Here is a 21272-nt window from a genome sequence, read left to right as displayed (position 1 = left end):
GGCTCCTCCGTTCAGCCCGTAAAGTTTTGCCTCTCCTCCCTTTGACATCGAGGAAGCTACTCATTCAGGGGCTGATTATTTCAAGGCTCGATTACTGTAATACTATATTCCTTGGCGCTCCTGAAGCTACGTTCAGCAAGCTTCAGCGGGTGCAAAACGCTGCGGCTAGGATACTGACGAATGTGCCAAGGAGGCAGTCAGCTAAACCCGCTTTGAAAACATTGCACTGGCTCCCAGTGCGGGAGAGGGTTAAGTTTAAAGCTCTCTGCACAGCACACAAAATCCTCCAGGGGAAAGGACCCCCTATCCTAAGGAAGTTAGTGATGCCCTATAAAGTGAACAAAGCCCTACGCTCTGACCAGAAACATCTGCTTCAGGTTCCTAGAGTTCATAAGGCCCGTACTGGTGGCAGAAGATTTTCGGTTCACACAGCCACTCTCTGGAATGTGCTTCCGTTGAGAATGCGTTTAGAGACTTGCACTCTTCGTTTTCGGAAGCTTCTGAAGACACATCTTTTCCCTATTTAATGTGTTTGATCTGGCTCTGTGGTTTGTTGGTTGATGCCTGGACAAGCGCTGAGATGCCCGAGGGTAACTACGCGCTATATAAAACTCCAAATAAATATTACTATTTTGTTTTACTTCATATTCAATAAACTTTCTTTTTAAACTTAAAAAAATACCAGCAGCTATTCAAATGCCATTTCAGGCACATTTTTAAGCGGACCTGAATCAGCATGAATACAATTCGGGTGCTGCGCAAATAGATTTAAAACAAATAAATATATGACTATTTTTGGCTCCACGTCATTATGGTGGCTTTCAGCCAAACATACCATGTACCCAGGTTGGGCCTGATGTTTTTGTAGTTTATTTCCTAAAATTCTCATCTTGAATGTCACCCAGTGAAATGGGTCCAACTGAAAACTGGTGCTGTACGCTATACAAATTCTTACAATTAATTAAAATAATCAGGGTAGCATCCTAACCTTACTTCCTTCACCAAAGGGCTGATCAATTCCTTCCAAACATGCAGCCCCAGTAAATATTGCATTCATTAGTTTAAGTAAACAGATGTTCAAATGTTTCCAAGTATTGGTCTTCGTACACCTAAACACTGTCTGCATTTCATTTTCTAGGCATAATTATTTACAAAACGAAAGTAAAACAATGTTGACCTTCACAGCCCTCTGCCATTGTGCCAACAACGACTGGCAGTAAATCCTCTCAAACATTCATTCTTCTTGACATTGAGGGTCATAATTAAATGGTTTATATTTAACGAATGGACACCACTGAAATTACAATGTGAAAGTACGAGAGACTGCAGCAGCTGTACCTTGTCATAGAGCTGGTAGATTGTAATTCCCATCGACTCTGTGAAGATTTCCCTACCTCCTTAAAGTATAGGCGAGTCCAGCCTTCCAGGCCTCTTGAACTGCTCCTGTGAAAGGGCGAGCTCCATGGTGCCCTCCTGTAGGTCCACAGACCAGCAGCGGCATCACATGTCGCAGTCAGAATTTCGCTGCAACCAATGCTGCTCTGAAGACACTTCCGGGGTCGCTATTCGCTGCTTTAAAACAGCAGCAGCAGAGGGTCTTTAAGCATGCACTTTTCTAGACTCTCAAGTCAGAAAGTGATGCTGCTCTGCTTTGGTCATGTGCCTATTTTCTCTGCCAGCATGTCAGGACATCCTTGCAGAGAAAAAAGGCACATAACCAGAGTGGAAGGTCTGAATAGTGTGTAGCTGGGAGGCAAACAAGTTGTGGATCTGAAATTTAAATATATGGGTCCGACTGCTTTAATTTTCTCATAGTTGATTGGTGTTCTTTAAACCTATAGCCGTGCAATTTTCGTTGAAGATGTCTCCTTGCCTGTGGTATATATGTAGATCTTTCTGTAGTTTTACATGCATTTTTGTCCAGCATGTTTAAAGAACTGTACACTATCCTTTGGCTAACGTGTTATCCCCTTACCCTGCAGTGGTTCCTCAAACTGTGTATGGTGTGTATCAGTTCACGGAGCCGGTGGCTAGTTTTGATGGCGCACCGGGGTGCCGCGGCACACAGATTGGAAACCGCTGAAATATGGAATACATTTGAAAAACATTATGGTTCTAGTGGTGTTTCTTACAAGAAACTAATTGGCTCTTCCCTAGCTCTCCTCAGATGATAGACGTCTAAAGCATCACCCATCATGCCTTTGGAGTGCATTCGGTGTATACTGAAATGCTAATATATTTGTTCAAACGGTCCAGTTCGATTTTCTTTTCCAAATGAGAAGTATGTAGACGAGATGAAGTTATCTATGTCCAAATCTTTGAAGTATATGATGTTTTTGTGTATTTTTTTAAAAACTTTTCCAGTACTTAATAATTTTTGACAAACCTTTTTTGTCTTTTGTAGGTACGCCATTGACTAAAATCAATTACGGTTCCTCGGTTTTGTGTTTGATTCCAAGAATGGTTATGTTTTTTGTGAAATCTAATAGAATGAAAACAACTTTTCCTTTCAGTGCATGCACTAATTCACGCTGTTGAAATTTTCCAGATTTTGTTGCATTCTAACAATGGCTTAAGAGGGATGGACTGTTTGAATTAAAATGTTTTCATATTAATTGAGTTGCAGTAGTTAGGATATTATTGGATACTTATCAAAATTGTTATGAATTCCATATGAAGGCGTCAAGTTTAGTCTAGCTTTCCAAGGCTGTGAATGCCGATTAGGTGATATTCACAGGCAGCAATTGGAGAGTCAAAATTCTCCATGCCAATTTTTCCTTATTTTTTATTTTTGTCAAAAAGATTAATCATTTTAACTTGCTTCTTATAGTGTGCTCTTTAGCAACAAATCTAAATCTGAGGCTTTCTTTCTTGCTTGCCAGCCTGCAGAACCCTACCTGGACGCACATCTCGCCACACGCAGCCTCTGCCCCTGGGTCCAGGAACGCTGTAGGTCTCGCCGCTATCACCAACTCACGGCGGCTCGAGACTACAGCTCCCAGCGGGCTTTGCGTGCACTTCCGGTTCCCGCAGCCAGCGCGCCCGGAGGCGCTACAAAGGCGGGCCAGCCCCTCGGTGGAGCGGGAGGCTTTCTTTCTTGCTTGCCAGCCTGCAGAACCCTACCTGGACGCACATCTCGCCACACGCAGCCTCTGCCCCTGGGTCCAGGAAGGCTGTAGGTCTCGCCGCTATCACCAACTCACGGCGGCTCGAGACTACAGCTCCCAGCGGGCTTTGCGTGCACTTCCGGTTCCCGCAGCCAGCGCGCCCGGAGGCGCTACAAAGGCGGGCCAGCCCCTCGGTGGAGCGGGAGGCTTTCTTTCTTGCTTGCCAGCCTGCAGAACCCTACCTGGACGCACATCTCGCCACACGCAGCCTCTGCCCCTGGGTCCAGGAACGCTGTAGGTCTCGCCGCTATCACCAACTCACGGCGGCTCGAGACTACAGCTCCCAGCGGGCTTTGCGTGCACTTCCGGTTCCCGCAGCCAGCGCGCCCGGAGGCGCTACAAAGGCGGGCCAGCCCCTCGGTGGAGCGGGAGGCTTTCTTTCTTGCTTGCCAGCCTGCAGAACCCTACCTGGACGCACATCTCGCCACACGCAGCCTCTGCCCCTGGGTCCAGGAACGCTGTAGGTCTCGCCGCTATCACCAACTCACGGCGGCTCGAGACTACAGCTCCCAGCGGGCTTTGCGTGCACTTCCGGTTCCCGCAGCCAGCGCGCCCGTAGGCGCTACAAAGGCGGGCCAACCCCTCCGCGTCGCGGGACGCGCGTGGGCAGCGCCGGGCGGAGCCCGGGCAGAGGGCGGGCCGTCTGTGGCCGTCAGGGGCTGACGGAGGCTGGGCTGGGCCACGTCCCTTTCCTCCTACCAACCGCGACTGCTCACGCTCGGTGCCTGTTGCCCCTCTGTTGCTCAAATCATGTCTACACGCTCTGGTAAGTCTCTCAGGGGTGAGGTCGAAAGGGGATCTAATGTTGCGAGCCCTGTCATAGGGTCAATGGACCGTTTCATTACCAGGGTAACGGCGGTGATTGAAAAGGAGATCGCCATGTCTGAGCGGCGTCTATCTGAAGTATACCTCCCTGCAAGACGCTCATCATTGGGGGCAGTCGCCCAGTCACTCACACCAGCTATTGCCCGGGCTCAAGCGGGTACCCCCCCTAGTATGGTCAGTGCTCCCTCAGAACCCCTCCATCTGACTGGTATTGAGCAAAGTATAGATAGGCTGGAAAATCTGGCCGCTCTTCTTCCTATAGTTACAATGGAAGACGGTGGCCCTAATAACCTGTCCATATCACTACTACCTATTCCGACAAGTGATGTCATTAGAGATCCCGAGTCCCCAAATTTGCCTGCACCCACCATAGTGGTACCTGATGGAAAGCTAGTTGAGGCACCACCTATTACCGTGACTCCTGATACTCCTGATACTAGACAGGAGTTTCCCCTCGTAGGAAAAAAATTGCGCAAGCACAAGAAGGGTAGGCTAGTGAGACAGGCCGCCCTCTACCAAAGAGTGAGGAAATCTCCTGTATCTAACACAAGAATTACAAGGGGTGCCCCTATGCTGAATGAAACCGACATAGAAGGGGTTGTACTGATTTCTCCAAAGGGCCCTCATGCAACCAAGGTCTCAAAGCTAGCTGACTTAGTAGCGGTCGAAAATATTCTGGAGAAGGTATATACCCTCTTGAATCCGTTACTAACACAAGTGAAGGGTCTAGGGGAGAGGATTGACAAACTAGAGCAGTCAACTCTGGATGGGTTACACTCACTCAAAACAACAATCAAACAAGCAACTAGAGTGACTGTAAATAAGGACGTGGGTGTAAAAGGGAATGATCTACCAGCGCAGAAAGGCCCTAAGCCCCTAACATCCCAAAACAAAGCTGCTCCTAATAATCTAGTAATTCCAACTTCTAAATCTCCTCCCCATCCGATACCAGGCCCAAGCCACAAGGGACTCTTAACACATAAAGAGCCTGAGAAAAATAAGCCAAAATCTCTTCCTCAAAAACAGCAACAAACAACTAATGGTAATAAGGAAGTCCAACAAAAATTAAATGGTAGGAGTAAACCCAGTGGCCCAACGACTATGAAAGCCCCCAGGCCTGCATCACAATGTTCTGCCCCAATTATCTCCCCACAGGCCCCCAGTATCCCCCCACGACTGATCCCCCCCAATTAATCTCCCACCAGACTGTCAACCATTTGTTGCTGTCATGGTTAATGTGCCTCCCCTAAAGGAAGGTCAGTTGGAAAATCACCAATCACTCAAGAACAAGTGTATCCACTGGCTGAAGGAAAATAAACCAATCCCCCCGGGCATGGACGGCATTATCCTAAGTGTCCGTAGAGTGGGATGGGTAGGGCAAGGGAAAAAAATGCTGGAGGGAGACTGTGTAATTATAAATTTTCAAGATTACAGAGTGGTGCCATCCATTTGTACTCCTATTAAAAACATGGCGGCCCCGGGGGTTAAACTGGTAGACCTCTCATATTTTTACACTAGGCATCTTGTTAGCCCAAATGGGGGAAGTGTAAGTTCTCTTAATTCTGGCCAAAACTGGGCCGGGGTTGTAGGAGGCAATAGGGAGAAAGAAATGTGGGCAATTGGCCCCTGCTGACTGGAATCAGCGAGCAGAGCAGAACAAGTAGAAGCACTACCCACCCAAATAAACCTTGTAAGTGGACTGGGAGACCCTATAATAATTCCACAAGATCCCTGCTCCCCTTGGACATATAGGGGGAGCCCTATAGATAGGGGCTTTCAGGCGCCCAGCGACCATCCAGCTGTGACGGACCTAGTCTTTAAGGTTTTCAGCTGGAACGTCGCAGGGATTGCTGGAAAACTGGCCCTCCCAGACTTTACTGCATGGGTTGATAAGCACTCCTTTTGCCTCTTCCAGGAAACTTGGAGCCTGATACCGGTCCATAGGGTGGGCTTTTCCTCATACTCCTCTCCTGCGCGGGTCTCGGAATCCGGGAGAGGCCGTCCGGCGGGCGGCCTTCTTATTTGGGTTGCGGCTTCTCTAAACTGTAGAGTAGTGGACTATCCCACAGGTTCCCCGGACATACAAAATATTACCCTTATAGACCAAAGGGGAAGAATTGTTTTAAACATCTTTAATGTGTATGCTCGGGGTACAAAGGGTGGGAGAAAGTCTCAAGTAATAGCTCTTCTCGAGACCCTGTTAAACAATACCCCCCATAAGACCCGCACCCTGGTTGTAGGTGATATGAACTGCACGTTCGAACCTTTGGGCTCGGACGTTTCCCTCGACCAGGATGAGGAGGATACCAGGTGGGGGATCCCGGCTCTGGACATCGCACTGATTAAAAGGTGGACAGAAGTGGCCCTCCAAATATACTCCCTTACTCTTGAATTTAATCTAAGGGCAGCGAATGGGAGGACTTCCTTGGATAGGGGGGGTGCACATACCTACAACAGACCAGGGCACACCTCTAGGCTGGATTATGTCCTAATTGATGTGTGCTTATGGCCTTATGTAAGGGACATGCAGGTGGTCCCTTCGACAGAAAGCGATCATAACCCACTCTCCCTAGAAATGGAACAATGGTGGCAACCCTTAAGGAAGGCCAACATTAAAGAGGCACTCGTACCACTAGATGAATCTGAAGTCTCCCCATGTGGTAGAAGAATTAAATGGGCGAAACTGGTCCTATCCGAGGCGAAGGTTGGGGAAATTCAATCCCATCTGAACCACGCGGTAATATCTCTCGGAAGCTCGCTAGAAGGGGTGGGTAAAGTGAGTGGGATATTTTTTTCCCTGATTGAAGCCCTAACTAACGTCTTTACCCTGTACCCTAAAAAGCTGGGCCATACAGGAACAAAAAAATCTGTTGGGGGGTGGTATACCCAAGCGTGCAGGTCCCATAAGGCAAAGCTAGTGGAGGCAGTTAAATCTAAATCCCAAGGTGTGATCCAGGAAGCTAGGAAGGCTTACAAAAAGACCCTTAGTTTGGCTAGAAGGGAGTGGGAAGAAAATTACTGGGAAGACCTACTCCAGGCTAGCAAAACTAGGGATTCAGGGGTGTTTTGGAGTCTCATAAGGAAACGGAGTAAATCCGACGCGGCCGTGAGACCCTGCAACATCCCGCCTCAAAGTTGGGCAAAACACTTTGGGTCTTTATACCTCCCACCAGATGGGGAACTGTCTGCGGGGAGGGATCTCACACTAGCAATCGAACCTCATGCCTATGACCTCTTTACTCCCTTAGAGATCGAGGGGGTTATAGGCTGGGTGGCACCACGCAAGGCACCGGGCCCGGACGGCCTTCCGGGTGATCTCATGAGGGCATACCCAGCGGAATGGGGAAGGATCATAGCAGCTCTCCTAAATGACATTATGAGGGGAGGAGTAGTACCAGAATCCTGGAAAGGGGCGGTGGTTGTCCCCATTTATAAAAAAGGGTGCAGGGAAACCCCGGGAAACTATCGCCCAATAAGTCTGATGGACTCCACCCAAAAGATAGCTGGCAAAGCTATCCTTGGTAGGATCCTCCATTGGGTGGAGGAGAATAAAATCCTATCAGACTTTCAGGCAGGGTTCCGGGCGGGTATGGGGACTATAGAGCAGGTGTTCAGGTTGTCCCTCTTGGGGTGGAAGGTGGTGGAACTAGGCAAGGGTAGTCTTTACCTAGCCTTTATAGACTTGAAGACTGCCTTTGACCTAGTTCCCCGGGAAGAGCTTTGGAGGGTCCTTTGTGAGTTGGGACTACCACCTTACATCTTGTCCCTTCTCATAAGCCTTCATGCCCACACTTTTGCACAGGTCCGATGGGGTAAAAACGGACAGCTCACAGAAAAGATACCAGTGTCCAGGGGCGTAAGACAGGGTTGCGTCTTGGCACCCACCCTATTCTCGTTATATCTGAATGGGGTGGTAAAACACCTTCAACAAGAACCAGCCGACGCCCCCCGTCTTGGAGGTGTCCGTATTCCAACCCTGCTTTTTGCGGACGACACGCTCCTGATTTCGAAGACCCCACAAGGACTACAGAAACTTCTAACACGATTCCAGGAGTTCTGTGTTGCAAAAGGGCTAATAATAAATGTGGACAAGACAAAATACCTAGTTGTTAACCCACCTAAAAAATTGGGCCGCCCACCTACACTCAACTCTATTCCCCTGGAGAAAGTAGCCGAATTCGACTACCTTGGCATTCGGATTACGGACAGGATGACTTGGGCAAACCACATTGAAAAAATGGTCCTTAACCACAGGAGAGTAGGAGGAGCTCTCATGAGGGAATATAGGGCCTCAACTAGGAGATCACTTACCCCAGTACTCGACATCTACAAGGCTAAAGTAGCGACATCAGCCTTGTATGGGGCAGAACTGTGGGGCCACTGCCGACTGGATGCCCTAGTTACTGCTGAGAGCAAGCTATTAAAATCCTTCATCGCTGTTCCTCTGAGCACACCGTCAGTACCAGTGAGGATGGACACGGGATGCAAAAACATTAAAGACCAGGCCCAGCTTCGCCCGCTCCTGTTGTGGACAAGGATCTGGAGGTGCGAAGAATTAAAATCCTATGCTGATGCCCTGAGAGACATAATGAGCCAGGGGGGTTGGGCCAAGATAAAATGGTTAAAGGACACCAAAAAGCTGTTGGAGAATATAGGACTAGGGGATTGTTGGTCATCCCGCTCAGCCCCTCCAAAAGAAGTTGTCAAGGCGCTTTTTTGGAAATGGACTGCTGAGCGTCTAATCTCTAGCTCCAATCACTGCAGGTCCACTGCCACCTTTTTACAAATTAAAGACACTGTGGCAATTGAACCTTACTTGGACTTGATTACTCTCCCCTTTGACCGTGCTCTTTACTTTAAATTTAGAGTTGGTTCCCTCCCGCTAGGCGCTCTGGTATCTAAATGGTCAACAGCGGATCGTATTTCTCCCAACTGTGCATGTTGCCCAAGTAAGATTGAGTCTATTGCGCACGTGTTATTTGAATGCCCTGATTATGCTAGGCCTAGGAGCTCTTGGCTGAAACCACTCTGCCGCAACATGGGCACACGCAGTCATTTAGTAGCCTTGCGTATCCTAAGCACGGATACTCCCCCCCCCCCCCCATAGTCTGTGGAATAGCTAAATTTTTAAAGCAGTTTTGGCTCATTCGATGTAAGAGATTGTCAGTAGCTGTTTAATCCTCGTTTTAGCTAAATTATTAACGGACTTTATATCCTTTTATCACGTTTTAATATTTCTTACTGACTCTGTGGCATTAATTTTTTATATACTGTATTGATTGTATTATGAATGTGCTTATAAGATATCTCTGCATATCGAATAAAAGCTTATGACTGACTCTAAATCTGATTAGGTAGTTCTGAAATTTTCTTCATTTTGAAGGATATCCGATTTGTAATTGCCCAAGTCCATTAATTAATTTTCGGATTCATTTTTAGTGAAGAAAACCCCTGCACAATTAATGTTGTGAGAGAGGGCATCAAAGGATTTAGACTGGATGTAATGTGTAATACTTTTGGCTTGTGTTGGATTAAAGGGAAGTAGAGCACAGTTGAGTTATAACTGCAAGGATATCATTTTCTCAAGTATAATGCCTGCACACTTTTTTTAATGTTGAAGGATGTGTGAAGAGCATCACACAGGTGATTTCTGAGACAATCTAAAGAATGTCCTTGAAGGTTAAAAATGGTCCAAAATGGGCAGACACAAGGTTTGTAGTCACTACATGTTTAGGTCTCACTTAGCGACGCAGTGCATGCACTGCTCACTCCTGGTGAGCTATATTTTCATGGCTTTAGCTTGCGAAGCAAAGGTGGAAGCTGCAGCCACGCTTCTCATTGGCGCGCCTGTCAAATCCGTGCTTTCTATTGGGTGGGAAGCATGTTTGGTTCCCTCCCCGTCTTCGCTGAGCGTGCCTGCCTGGACAGGGCATGTGCACGTGAAACGTGCCCAGACAGGCTACATGCATGCAAATGTTGTAGGAGCACAGCGCACTGCTTTGCTTTCATTCTGCTTGGGTTATTAGCAGGGCGCGCGCATGGCTCGCTTTCGCTTTCTTTACTCCCCGTGTTTACTTTAACTCTCCGCTTTCCTTTTATTTGCATAGTTTGTTTCTATTTATGTTTATGCCCTTCACCCTCTGCTAATTTTGCATTCCCACCATTGTATAGACGCATAGTATGCACCTCCATGCATCTGTGTGATTTGCAACCCCCCCCCCCCCCCCACCCCACCCCCCTCCCCCCCCCCCCCCCCCTGCGTGTGCTCTCTTCTTGTAGCGGCAAAATATTGGATACAAATCGTTGGTGTTCTGTGCCGCTACTGCTTTTAAACTGCTAATGCAAATCAAACATTACCCCACAGGATACTTCTGTTCACTCCTTGCTGGTTTTCTCTCGCCCTCCAACCCGCCGTCACTTTATTATATGTTGCAGCTAGTCAATACGCAAGCAAACCTGTTAAACTGCCTGCACTTAAAACAATACTCTTACAGCATAGCATTCCCCCACGGACAAGCGTACTACCTAATTCCTAAAACACTTCTACACTTTCCACTTTCGCCATAATAAATAATTGGGGCTTACGTTCTCTACACCACCCACACGCATGCCCATGCAGTTTTTGATGTTCCTCACACGTTTATTTAAAACAGCTTCCCGCACACACTTTAAATTGCCCTTCCTTCGCTCCTTCCCTTCCATCCACTCCTTCCTCCCTCCATTCTGTGCCCCTGTTTGTTACATTTTAAAGAAACTATTACCAAACAGTGTAAGGTGTTTACGCCGCTACTCAAAAAACACTGCATTATACATATAGCACACGCGCAGTTTTGCGACTCCGCACTGAGTGTGTGTGTGTGTCTGTGTGGTGGGGAGGAGAGGAGAGGAGAGGGGGGTTGTTGCTGATTGATTTATTTCTGCGGCTGTAGAGGCGGGTGAACAGACAGATAGCTCCCCTGCATACATGTATTCTCTTCTCAGCGCCTCTGCGAGGGGGAGGTTGAGAATAAATGTGCTTGGAGCTCGGATTAAAAATAAGAGGTATTCCGAGGACACTGCTTTGACCCTGGACCGGGCCGTCGAGTCCCTGCTGCCTCTGGGGCCAGGGGTCTGGCCCTTTGGGCCCGAGCCAGGGATAATGAACCCTCCGAGGCCTCAGACTCGGCCTGAACAGGCAGTTTTGGGGCTGCTGCTTGCCAGCCTCAGACCAAGACCTAAATTGTCAATTTTAACAAATTGCTCAGAAAATCTCGAGAAGTGGGTAAGTTGTAATAAGGGCTTTCTGATCAGCTCCAAGTTTGGGCCTGAAGACGGAAAACAGAACAACAAAGGGATTTATCTAGCTGATAACTCTGAGTAATTGAAATACAGACAAGCTTTGCTCCCAATTTGCCAGCAATAAAGTTGTAATGCAGTTTTCACGACAATTTTCGCCGTAATGCGCTGGTTGTGGGGCGCAACATTCTATGAGGATTGTATGTCGAAACAACGACTTCCCCAACAACGACTTCCCTTTCAACGAGGTTTAAACCACGACCTCGTCTAAACCACAATTTTTTTTATCACGCATTCCTTTACCTCGTTTTTTTCGGTGAAGGAATGCGTTTAAAAAAAAAATGCTTTCTAATTAGTATCCCGATCCCCCCCACCTCTTTAAAACGATTTCCCCACACCTTAAAGTCAAACACGATCACCCACACACCCTATATACTAACCCCAACCCCTACAAACTAATCTCGAAGCCTCCCAACCCCTGTATATTATCTCCTAACACTATGCCCTCTTAAAACGAATTCCGTCATTCTAAAAATAAACATGATTACCCTCAAACCTATTAAATAAACCCCAACCCCTTAAATCTAACCCCAAACCCTCCACCAACTGTAAATTAACCTTTCTTACCTGTTCCTTTGCGACGCTACTCCGAACTCGCGATGGGAGGAAAGATCAGTATTCAAAATTGCGCAGCGGCTGTCTCTTTCTTCTTTGTACATTGTTTTCACCAGCCATTTATTTCGGATGTAACTGGCTGATCTGTTTGGCACAGTGGTGTTCATATGCTTGCATAGCAGGGCGCTTCTCATCAGGCAGTGTATTTGCTTAATTTGTAAAAAATGAAGTGCAGGTGCTCAAATGTTTGTCGGAGACACTCGGGCCACTGAAATTATGGGATTGTGCGTGCGCAGTAATTTTTGCACAATTGTAAATTGACCGCATTTGCCCCATAATCCATCATCTACTGCACAATCTGGTGTTATTTAAACGAATGAACAGGCAGTGTTAACAATGACAAAATAATGAAGCAATACTACAGAAAAATGTGTTGCATTACGCAGCATAATTTGCTTAATCATGCCACATAATTTACTCAAACCTGCCGCATGCTTTGGCCCTTCCCTGTTGCATATATATATTTGTACACATTCGTACCTCTGTAGCATTTTAAATTAAAGACTCCCTCAGCCATGCTGTAGTGGTTTCCAAGGAAAGTTTTGTGACCCGGCCTGGGATGATGAGCTCTGCAGAGGCTCATCCCTCATTACATCCTGCTGTGCTGCCTCAATGAGGTCACGCCGCACAGCAGGAGACCCTGTCCCTGCTGTCAGAGGGCTGTAGTATCAGTGAGCATTCACAGCACACTGATAAATTGCAATTGCATTTATATAGCGCTTAAATGTGCGTGCTAAACCAGCCCTCTCTCAAAACGGGATATGTATTTATTTTTACGAAAAGTATTGAGTCGGGATGTCGAGGCCATTCTCAAAGCGCCAGCGCTGTACAGGGTATCTAGGATGTCTGGTCAGTGTCACCCTATGCAGGCCTGCAAGGACAAGTGCCGGCAGCGGTGGGGGCAGGGCCGAGAGCTGGATCAGCCTGTCAGCTTTGCTAGTGGGAGAGCGACTGTGATCGGTCAGGGGACTGGAGGGGGCTGCTGAGCAGTGCTGTAGCCCCGAGCTGCGCCTTGCATTGTCCCAGTCCCATCGCAACCATTTCCTACTACCGCAGAGTATTTGACGCTGCGCCGCTTTTTATTTATTTTAATAGCAACACTTGTAAAGTTTAAAGAAATATTTGTGGTTGCAGGCCCTCGGATATACAACCCCCAGGTAAGGCTGTGCAGCTCACAGAAACGAATACATTTGGCCTACCCCAGGCCATGCCTCGCTCGCCCTCCCTCACTTGTTGAGCAGAGCTATGCAGTAGTAGTCTGTCTAGCCAACCTTGATGTCGTGTCGTCCAACCAGGTCCCGGCTGCGGCATTGAAGTACTTGGTGCGGCCGTGCGGGTATGCTGGGGCGGGCATGCCTTGGCAAAATTAAAGCAGCGAATGCGCGCACATTCAAAATCTGCGCACACGTCGCTGCCTCTACCGCGCAAAGCCCCAACCCCCGCCGAAGAAGACCTGCCCAACTCAGTGTCCCGCCCACTAGTGGGCCAGCAACACTGATCTGCACCCGGAACTGTCTTAAAGTGAAAGTGAAAGTAAATAAATTGAGAACGTCACGTCGTCACTGTTTAAGACACACAGTAAGTGTTTTGTCATCAACACGACGGTCACGGTAACACTAAGTAAGTTACAGCAGCAGCACTTAGTACTACAGCAGCAGCAGCACAGCACACGCTCTCTGTGCCAGTGCCACGACGGTCAATTACTGACGGTGCACGTAATGAGTGTGAGCTGCGTGACTTACTGTAGACCCGGCCCTGTTAATTAGGTGCCGGTGCTAAGCACCGGCAAGCTCCGGCTCAAATTAAGCCCTGACTTTCATGCATGTAAGTTAGTCCACATGTTAATACAGCAGGCATGTTCATATGAGACGGTGCAGTGCGACCTATTGGGCAACAGTGTTTGGTGATTCAAATTGTTTAATTTCGGGAGGTTTACACAAAACGGGGAAGTTCTCCATACACGGAAATAGAGCAGGCAGTTTCTTTCTGATCAACGACGGAAGCGGAACTCCGTCTTGCCTGAACACTAGACCGAACCTGCCTTTACCACGCACATCCGTGGTTAAGACTGAGTCGTTGTTCAGGCTAATCTTTCTTCCGCTTTCGTTACTCCGGAACTCATTGTTCCGGAGTTGTTGTTCAGGATGTTTCCCTTCTATGAGTGAATAAATAGCACGCGAGCTGCTTAAGCGAGTAAAGGCCGCGCACAATCCCACATTATGCCTCTTAAAGCAGTGCGGCTGGCTCCTGCTGGGAGGCAGGGGGCTTCTAGGCACTTTAGAGACTGTGCCGCGTCACCAGGAGGCTTGAGCTGATCGCTCATCTCACAGCCCATCCGTGGCATGTGAAGTACTGGTAGCAGCCATGTTTGCAGATGGTACAGGCTGCTATGTCTGCATAGAGATGTCAAATACACGAACGTAGCCACAAATGAATGGGGTGATTTTAAATACATACAGTGACCCCAAAATCCTGTATTGCAATGTTAATGTAGCGCTTCTGTTCACTGGTGTGGCCTCGAGGCTCTATGCTGGGTGGATGCTCAGCTTCTTATGCACAGCTCATTCTGGAAACACTACCTCGTGCTGTGCATGTTTCTCCCAAGGACTCTACAGTGGTGTGCCACTTCACACCTCAGTTATACTGAGCTGTTATTACCTGGATTTAGGAATTTAAACATGTGGCAAGAGAAACACACACGGTAAAATTACAATTTGAATTAAATAGTTAAGTACAACAAGATTGAAGGACGATAAGTCAGCAGAAACTTTTAAAACTGTGATCTACGAAGTGCGCAGCATGGATTGCATTCTGTCAGTGAGCGCACACTGGCTGCAATAAAGGCTTTAGAACCCCCTCTCCTGCAGATATATGGTCTATTCCTTGGTTGTTAAAGGCCGATTCCTTAAAGGTGTCCACATTCCTCCTCTTAGACTCCTTTAAGGTAAAGACGTGTGTTTAAAGCCTCCCATGTGCTGTACTACTGCCCTACCATTTACCTTGTAAATCAAACACTGCCCCTGTGGGCACTGTTACACTACTCATGTTCCATGGGCAGGGACGCTGAGGTTTGTCTGTCCGCCACTGGATCCTTACAGCATACAGATCCCAAGGACGACTAGTATTTTTGGCCCAAGTACTTGGAAGAAAAAAAAAAGGTTAACATTTTTCCTAAGCAATTTCCAGAATTCATTTAACAGAACTGCATCAATTTGAAAAAACAAACATTTGCAATGCAATAGGTCTTGCATTTACGCGAGTTTGAGCCCTTAACCCCTTCGGTACTGAGGACGGCCCCCCGGCCTTCGCGCGTCACTGTGGGTGTGTGCTAAAGACAGCGGGGGATGTCCGAACTCCGCTCACTCTCCATTTTGCCCGCACAGTGTGAAAATTTGGCCAGCGCACAAGAGGTTAACATTGCAAATAACAATACCTTTTATTTTGTTTTCCTTTTAGAAACATAAATAATAGGCATTGTCATTAAAATTCCAATCGCTTTAACTCTCGTAACTGCGAGAGCTATTGCATTACAAATGCTTGTTTAGGCTGTGATAACTTTGAATACATCTTCAGAGATGTCCTTAGCTTCAGAATAGCAGTATCTTAAATATTACACATAGAAGTGCAATTCCATTCATATACGGGTTTTTATTTGTTTTCCTCTCACAAATCGTCAGTATATATGAATTCTTCTGTCTTTTTTGATCTCTTTCTTTGCCTACTACATTCTCATAAAAGACTTCTTAACATTGTCTTTCATGTGTGACCGAAAGGACACAACTATTCTGTTGATGGTAACTCTCTTCATGAACATAAGGTTCAGTGCTTGAGGTATGTCTCCAAGTATCCTGGAAAATGTTGCAGAAATTTAGTTGTTAGTTATATCTTTCCTAATTTATTTAGTTTATAGGTTGAAATGAAATGTTCCAGGTTTCTGATGTGATTCATTACCATAACAAATGCTTTTTCCACAGTATGTTGAACATATAGCCGCTGTGCAAGATTGTCCATCTTACTATTATGTAAGGAATAGTATGAAGCAGATTTTTGAGGACACGTTCATTAAACTGGCTTGTAGTTTTATTCCTAATCTTGTTTCTTCTTCTGAAAGAAATATGTAAGTACAAGGGACGAGGTATTATTTCCAAATTGTCTAATATATTTTAATGAGAAATAGAGCTCTATTGGTTGTCAGCAGTCACCAGAGTGGCCATTGTTGTAGCTGTTAAGTATTCGGCTGTTTTCATTGGTCCAGTTAATGTTGTAAACCAATGACATGTTGATGTACGTCTTCATATTTGTTTTCAATGTCATGTCACAAAAAATGTGTTTAGTAGTATTAAGCTGTGTGTACAGTCCACTTTGTTTCAAGAACTAGTGATATACTTTATTAATTGTACTTCTTTTGTATTTGTCTATTAACTTTCATTGTCATGTAACCAGAAATGTGTGTTTTACATGTCTTTGTACTACTTGTGAAAATTCATAGGTGCAGACTGGTTAACTTTCGAACTTTCGGACATGATTTTGGTGGTATTGTGCTACATTGGTACCCGAAAATGAATGAAAGCCAATCATTGTCCACCTTTTAAAATTGTCAATGTCAAGTACTTTCCAACTGACCAATCATCTAATCCTTTATAGATTTGTTTCATTGGCTGAGTGTTCCTCTTTCTTGTATGTCTGTGCAGGACAAGATGGTTGGTGTTTGGCTTGTTGGGTACAGTTTCCTTGTTTGGGCCAGTGAACATGCATACAAAGCAGATTTTGAAGCTAATTTGGGTTTAAAAAAAAAGTAGACATTACATGGACTATCACATTGCATGCTTTTTTGTTGCTGAGAAATCATATTTTAAGATGTGTGTGAATGCAATAGTCAACTCCAAAACATGTTCTTGTCACCCAGGGACATAATACAGTACACTATATGGTCAGAGTTACAAGCTACATATTTGTTAAAGTTACGTAAATGTCTCTTCCTATGATCTCCTATTCCTTTCTGTTTCAGCTATGTTTGCATGTCTTAAAATATTGCATGCTTAGAATCCTTACTCATCTCCCTTTACTCTGCTGTCTGTCTAGCTATCAGCCTATCTATCTTGGACTTGATCCTCTTTTCAAGGTAAACCCCAAACCTTTTCAGTGCACTTTAGTCCTTTGCACTTTACCAATGCTAAAGTGCTTGTTCTCTCTCTTTCAAACATGGTAAAATTATCTTACACCCAATACGCCCTCTGTCTGACAAGATGTGTTCATTTGTTTCATCCTTTGTTTTTTACCTACCCATCTTGTCTATACCTGGAACCCAACAGTCTAGTTATTGTAGGGCATGAGCTCAAGCCCATCAACCTCAGTGGACTCTGTGCCAGATGTTTTGTTCTTGAGACACATTTAGGGGTCTTCTGTTTCCTTCTTTGTTGATCAACAGTTAAGCACTCAGTTGACTTGCACTAGCTGGATCTGAAACGTGGTCCCTGGCTGTGCCCTTTCTACTTTTGGGAACACGTCTGATTATTGCTGAGGATCAGACCCTTCGCTACTCCACTTACGTGCTAAGATCTTTCCTTTCCCATCAGCCCTTCGGAAGTCTAGCTGCACCCTACATTGACCACCCATGTTAAAATCTGTTGTGACCCACACCCCACTGATTTGAGTATTTGGCAAAAGGACTCAACATGAGTCCCGCCTATCAAGGACCAAATCCATAAATGAAGACGCTTAGGAAGGAACAAGGTGTAGGAGTTTAAGCTGGCTTGTCTTACTGTAGAAGAACCAAAGGGGATATGCATTTGGTTGTCTATTTGTATTATGACACACACAAGTACAAAAACAATGGCATAGAATTCACCCACATTAGTTCAAGTATTTCCTTCTATCAGTTTTGGGACATTAGTAAGGATATTTAAGACATAATTATGAAGTTTTGGTGCAGTAGATTGTCTCGTGGTGTCTTCTATTTTCATATTTTATGATATGGCTTGTCATAACTAGCAATCGTTGTAGGAGATATCACAGGTTGAAAACCTCTCTTCATGCAAATGTGCTGTCGTTCATTCGTATGTTGTGCTTGGACTTCATACAGAGGTGCAGAAATAATCTGTAACTGCTGCAGGTTTCATTTGATGTTGTTTGGGGGGTTAAACCTTTATTTTGTGAATACAGAGGTTTTAAACCAGGAGAATATAGATGAGCAAAGTGGACGGGATACCTCAATCACTCATCATATACCTGTAGCAGCCTTTCACTGAATCCTTTGTGGTTCACGAAAATAAAGTATATAATGGTGAAAATACAGCAAAAAATATATGGAATATAATTCAAGGAGGAAATCGAACTTTTCACTTGTGCCATTCCAATATATAGCTTGTGAAACCACAATGGCTAGCTATGTTATGTTGGACTATTCATAATAACATGTTGCATGGTTGATGTAGGATTCCTTTGATGAATAAAATAGGGGTTTGAGTCAGTGGTGTGACTGCAAAATGTTGAGCATGTGAGCTAATAGTTTTCTTGGGAATGACCGAGGTAGATTTTTGTCTTTAAATATCCTTTTGTAACCAGTTGAAGTGGTTTGCTAGAAATTGATTGGTTTTGTGTTACTAGTTTTCTTTGACCTCCTGTTTTTAACTGCACCAGTGTCAGCAGGTAGAAAAATCCTTGGTACGGGTACTTTAGGTTAAAATCTGCTGGAACTTCTGAAAACTGTCCTAAACCTTGTGCAAAGCCAGCAGTCATTTAATCTATGGTCCGGGTAGAACTGTAGTATATTTTGGAATGCAGGTTTTTGAAGGTTTCCCATTCTCCATATCAGAAACAATTTAGTGGTATCATGATTATTATAGGTGTCTGTTTGAGGAGGTATACTGTGAGAAAGAAAATGTATCTGATATAAGAACTTCAGTTTCTGGCTTTGCTCAATCAAATTCCAAACGATTTAAGAATGGTCTTCACATGTGCCTCAACAAGCACTCATAACATGTTCCTAAATATGTTTCTCTGGCACCAAGTAATAAATGCATGTTTTTTTCAGTCAGCAGAAAATACAATTAACAAACCAGCTCGCCAAAGAAACTGAGCGGTATCTAAAAGAGTTTGCATCTCTACCATCAACAAGTGAGCAGGTAAATATATATTTTAATGTAGTGCATAAAAGTTAATATGTTTTTCTAATATGTGTAGAAGATTGACGTTGAAATGCAAAATGAGAATGTTTGGGAGCTTGACTAAAATTCATAAACATGTGTCTTTATCATATTTTGAGTTTTAATAACTGAAGACTAATATTCCAATGTTCCCTGCCAGTAACAGGTAAGCATCGGGTACGTCAGAATTAACTGAATAGCTTTCAGATATCCCATAAGTTAACAAACACCAAACATTTCTTGGGAGACTTAAATTTTAACGTACCCTTTAAAATGAAATAGTTTGGGCAACTAATAAAGAATTAACAAATATCAGTTGTATTATAAAACAAATGCTTTGATTGTGCTGATAGCACATTGATATTTAATTGTCTGATTGTGTTTACCAAAAGTGAAAAGTCAACTGCTGCTCTTCCGACTCGCAAACCGAGCTTTACATACTTGCGTGTGGTGGTTCTGTCATATTGTCAGGATGCCGCTGCCTGAGCTGATGAAATTGTGGTTTTCATGTGGAAGACAATTAATCAAATTGTCACAATATAATTTAATTTAATGATAAAGAAAATAGTGAAATAAAAAATCTTACAAACGGAAACATCTGTTACTGTTACTCTTTAAGTTATTAATGTGCCGCAGGTTTATTAGACCCTCCAGGATTTCGCATTTTGCAAAATAATTGCAAAATTAGCAGTTTGTAAAAAAGCTACCCTTTTTACAAAAGTGGCTACGAAATTAGAAAAATTTGATGAGACTTGAGAAAGACTCAGAGAGATAATACATTACAGCCGCGAGATGGCGCCCTAACACAGTCTTAGTGTTGCAGAAAGAAAGGAATAACGTGTGCGTGCTCAATGTTGCTGTGCATCCTGTGGTCCCAGGGATTTTAGCAGCAGGGCTCGGGCTTTCCGTGCAGCGTACATTCTGGGCAGAGCGACGGTCTGGCAGGCACGAAACTTTAATTGCTTAATGGCTGTATCTGCATGACATCAGCTACAAGACTGGCAGAGTTAAAGGGTTTAAAGTAAAGCCAGCCCTCCCCTTCCATGAATGATCAAAGAGTATCCTACACACGAAAAAGAATACACCCACATCACAACATGCTTTTGCAGAGAATATATGTGAGAGGTGAATTGAAAGTGAATATATGATAGGTGTGCATAGCAATTCATGGAACAATCATAGCTGCCAAGGTTTCAGATTGCTAAGTGTGACATTTTCATAGCTTCAGTGCAAGTGTGAGTGACATTTCAAGGACTATGAGTGATACTTTCTCACAAGTAAAATCAAGCAATGAAGACGAAGGAAACGTACAAATATTGGAAATTACTTCCCACTGAGCAACAAAAAACTCTAAGAATATCTTAAAACTGCTGCAAAGCACCAGAAATGGAAGGACACTAATGGGAGATAGAATGTTTGACTTCAGTCCTCTGTAACGGAGGGCACGCAGGCACTAAGATTATTTTAGCTGCACCATGCGGATTGTGCGATATTGATATAGAGTACACGGGTTGACTGGTGATGGCAGTTTGAGCAATTGGCGCTGGAGGAAGCAACAGGATGTTTAGCAGTGACAGAAAGAGCCCTGTGATAACTCTGCTGTGCCTTTCTCTGCCTGGATCTCACCAGTCAGTTAACTCGTTTTCTGTAGTTTCAGTAGTTGTTTTAGTTAGTGGGTGGATGGTCTGCTTTGTGGCTGGCATGGGCATAGCTGCCAGGTTTTCAGTAAGCTCCTGTGTGAGATTTATAGGCTTTCAGGGTATTTATGAGTAATGTTTCGATGCCTCGCATGTAATACTTTGTAACGAATTAAAGACAGCTCCTAATATCTATGTTGATTTTTTCATCATTGTTGGAACTGGGATTTCTGGTTGGCTAAGGCTTGCGCCAAAGCAGGCAGAAAACACCACTCTAGTCAGGGCAAGGAAGTTACACGCCAAAGATAACCCCTGCTCACCCCCTTGGTAGCTTGGCACGAGCAGACGGGCATATCCCGGAGGCAATGTGCAAAGCGTTTGTGCAACACACACACAGCAGCATCACACTAGGCACACCACAAGAGGGAACTCCACTCAAGGTTATATATAAAAATAGCCTTTGTATTACCATAAACACATTAGATCATAATTAGAGCTCCCGGTTTTATGGTATTTATTTTTTTGCCACCCACATTGCAGGTCACACG

At 45.0% G+C, this 21272-nt stretch overlaps 1 protein-coding gene across 2 annotated transcripts in view; it reads left to right on the top strand.

The window, feature by feature from the left end:
* The window catches only part of STX7 (syntaxin 7), a 241753-nt gene that overhangs the window by 150010 nt on the left and 70471 nt on the right, over positions 1 to 21272 (top strand). For both annotated transcript variants that reach the window (XM_086927434.1, XM_086927435.1), the window contains exon 4: positions 18976 to 19066. In XM_086927434.1, coding sequence (XP_086783560.1) covers positions 18976 to 19066 — 91 coding nt within the window. The remainder of the gene's footprint in view (positions 1 to 18975; positions 19067 to 21272) is intronic.

The sequence above is a fragment of the Lissotriton vulgaris genome, chromosome 6 (genome assembly GCF_964263255.1).
Source record: "Lissotriton vulgaris chromosome 6, aLisVul1.2, whole genome shotgun sequence".
Lineage (NCBI taxonomy): Eukaryota > Metazoa > Chordata > Amphibia > Caudata > Salamandridae > Lissotriton > Lissotriton vulgaris.
Note: the sequence above shows the minus strand (reverse complement) of the source record. Positions and strands in the feature narration are given on the sequence as shown.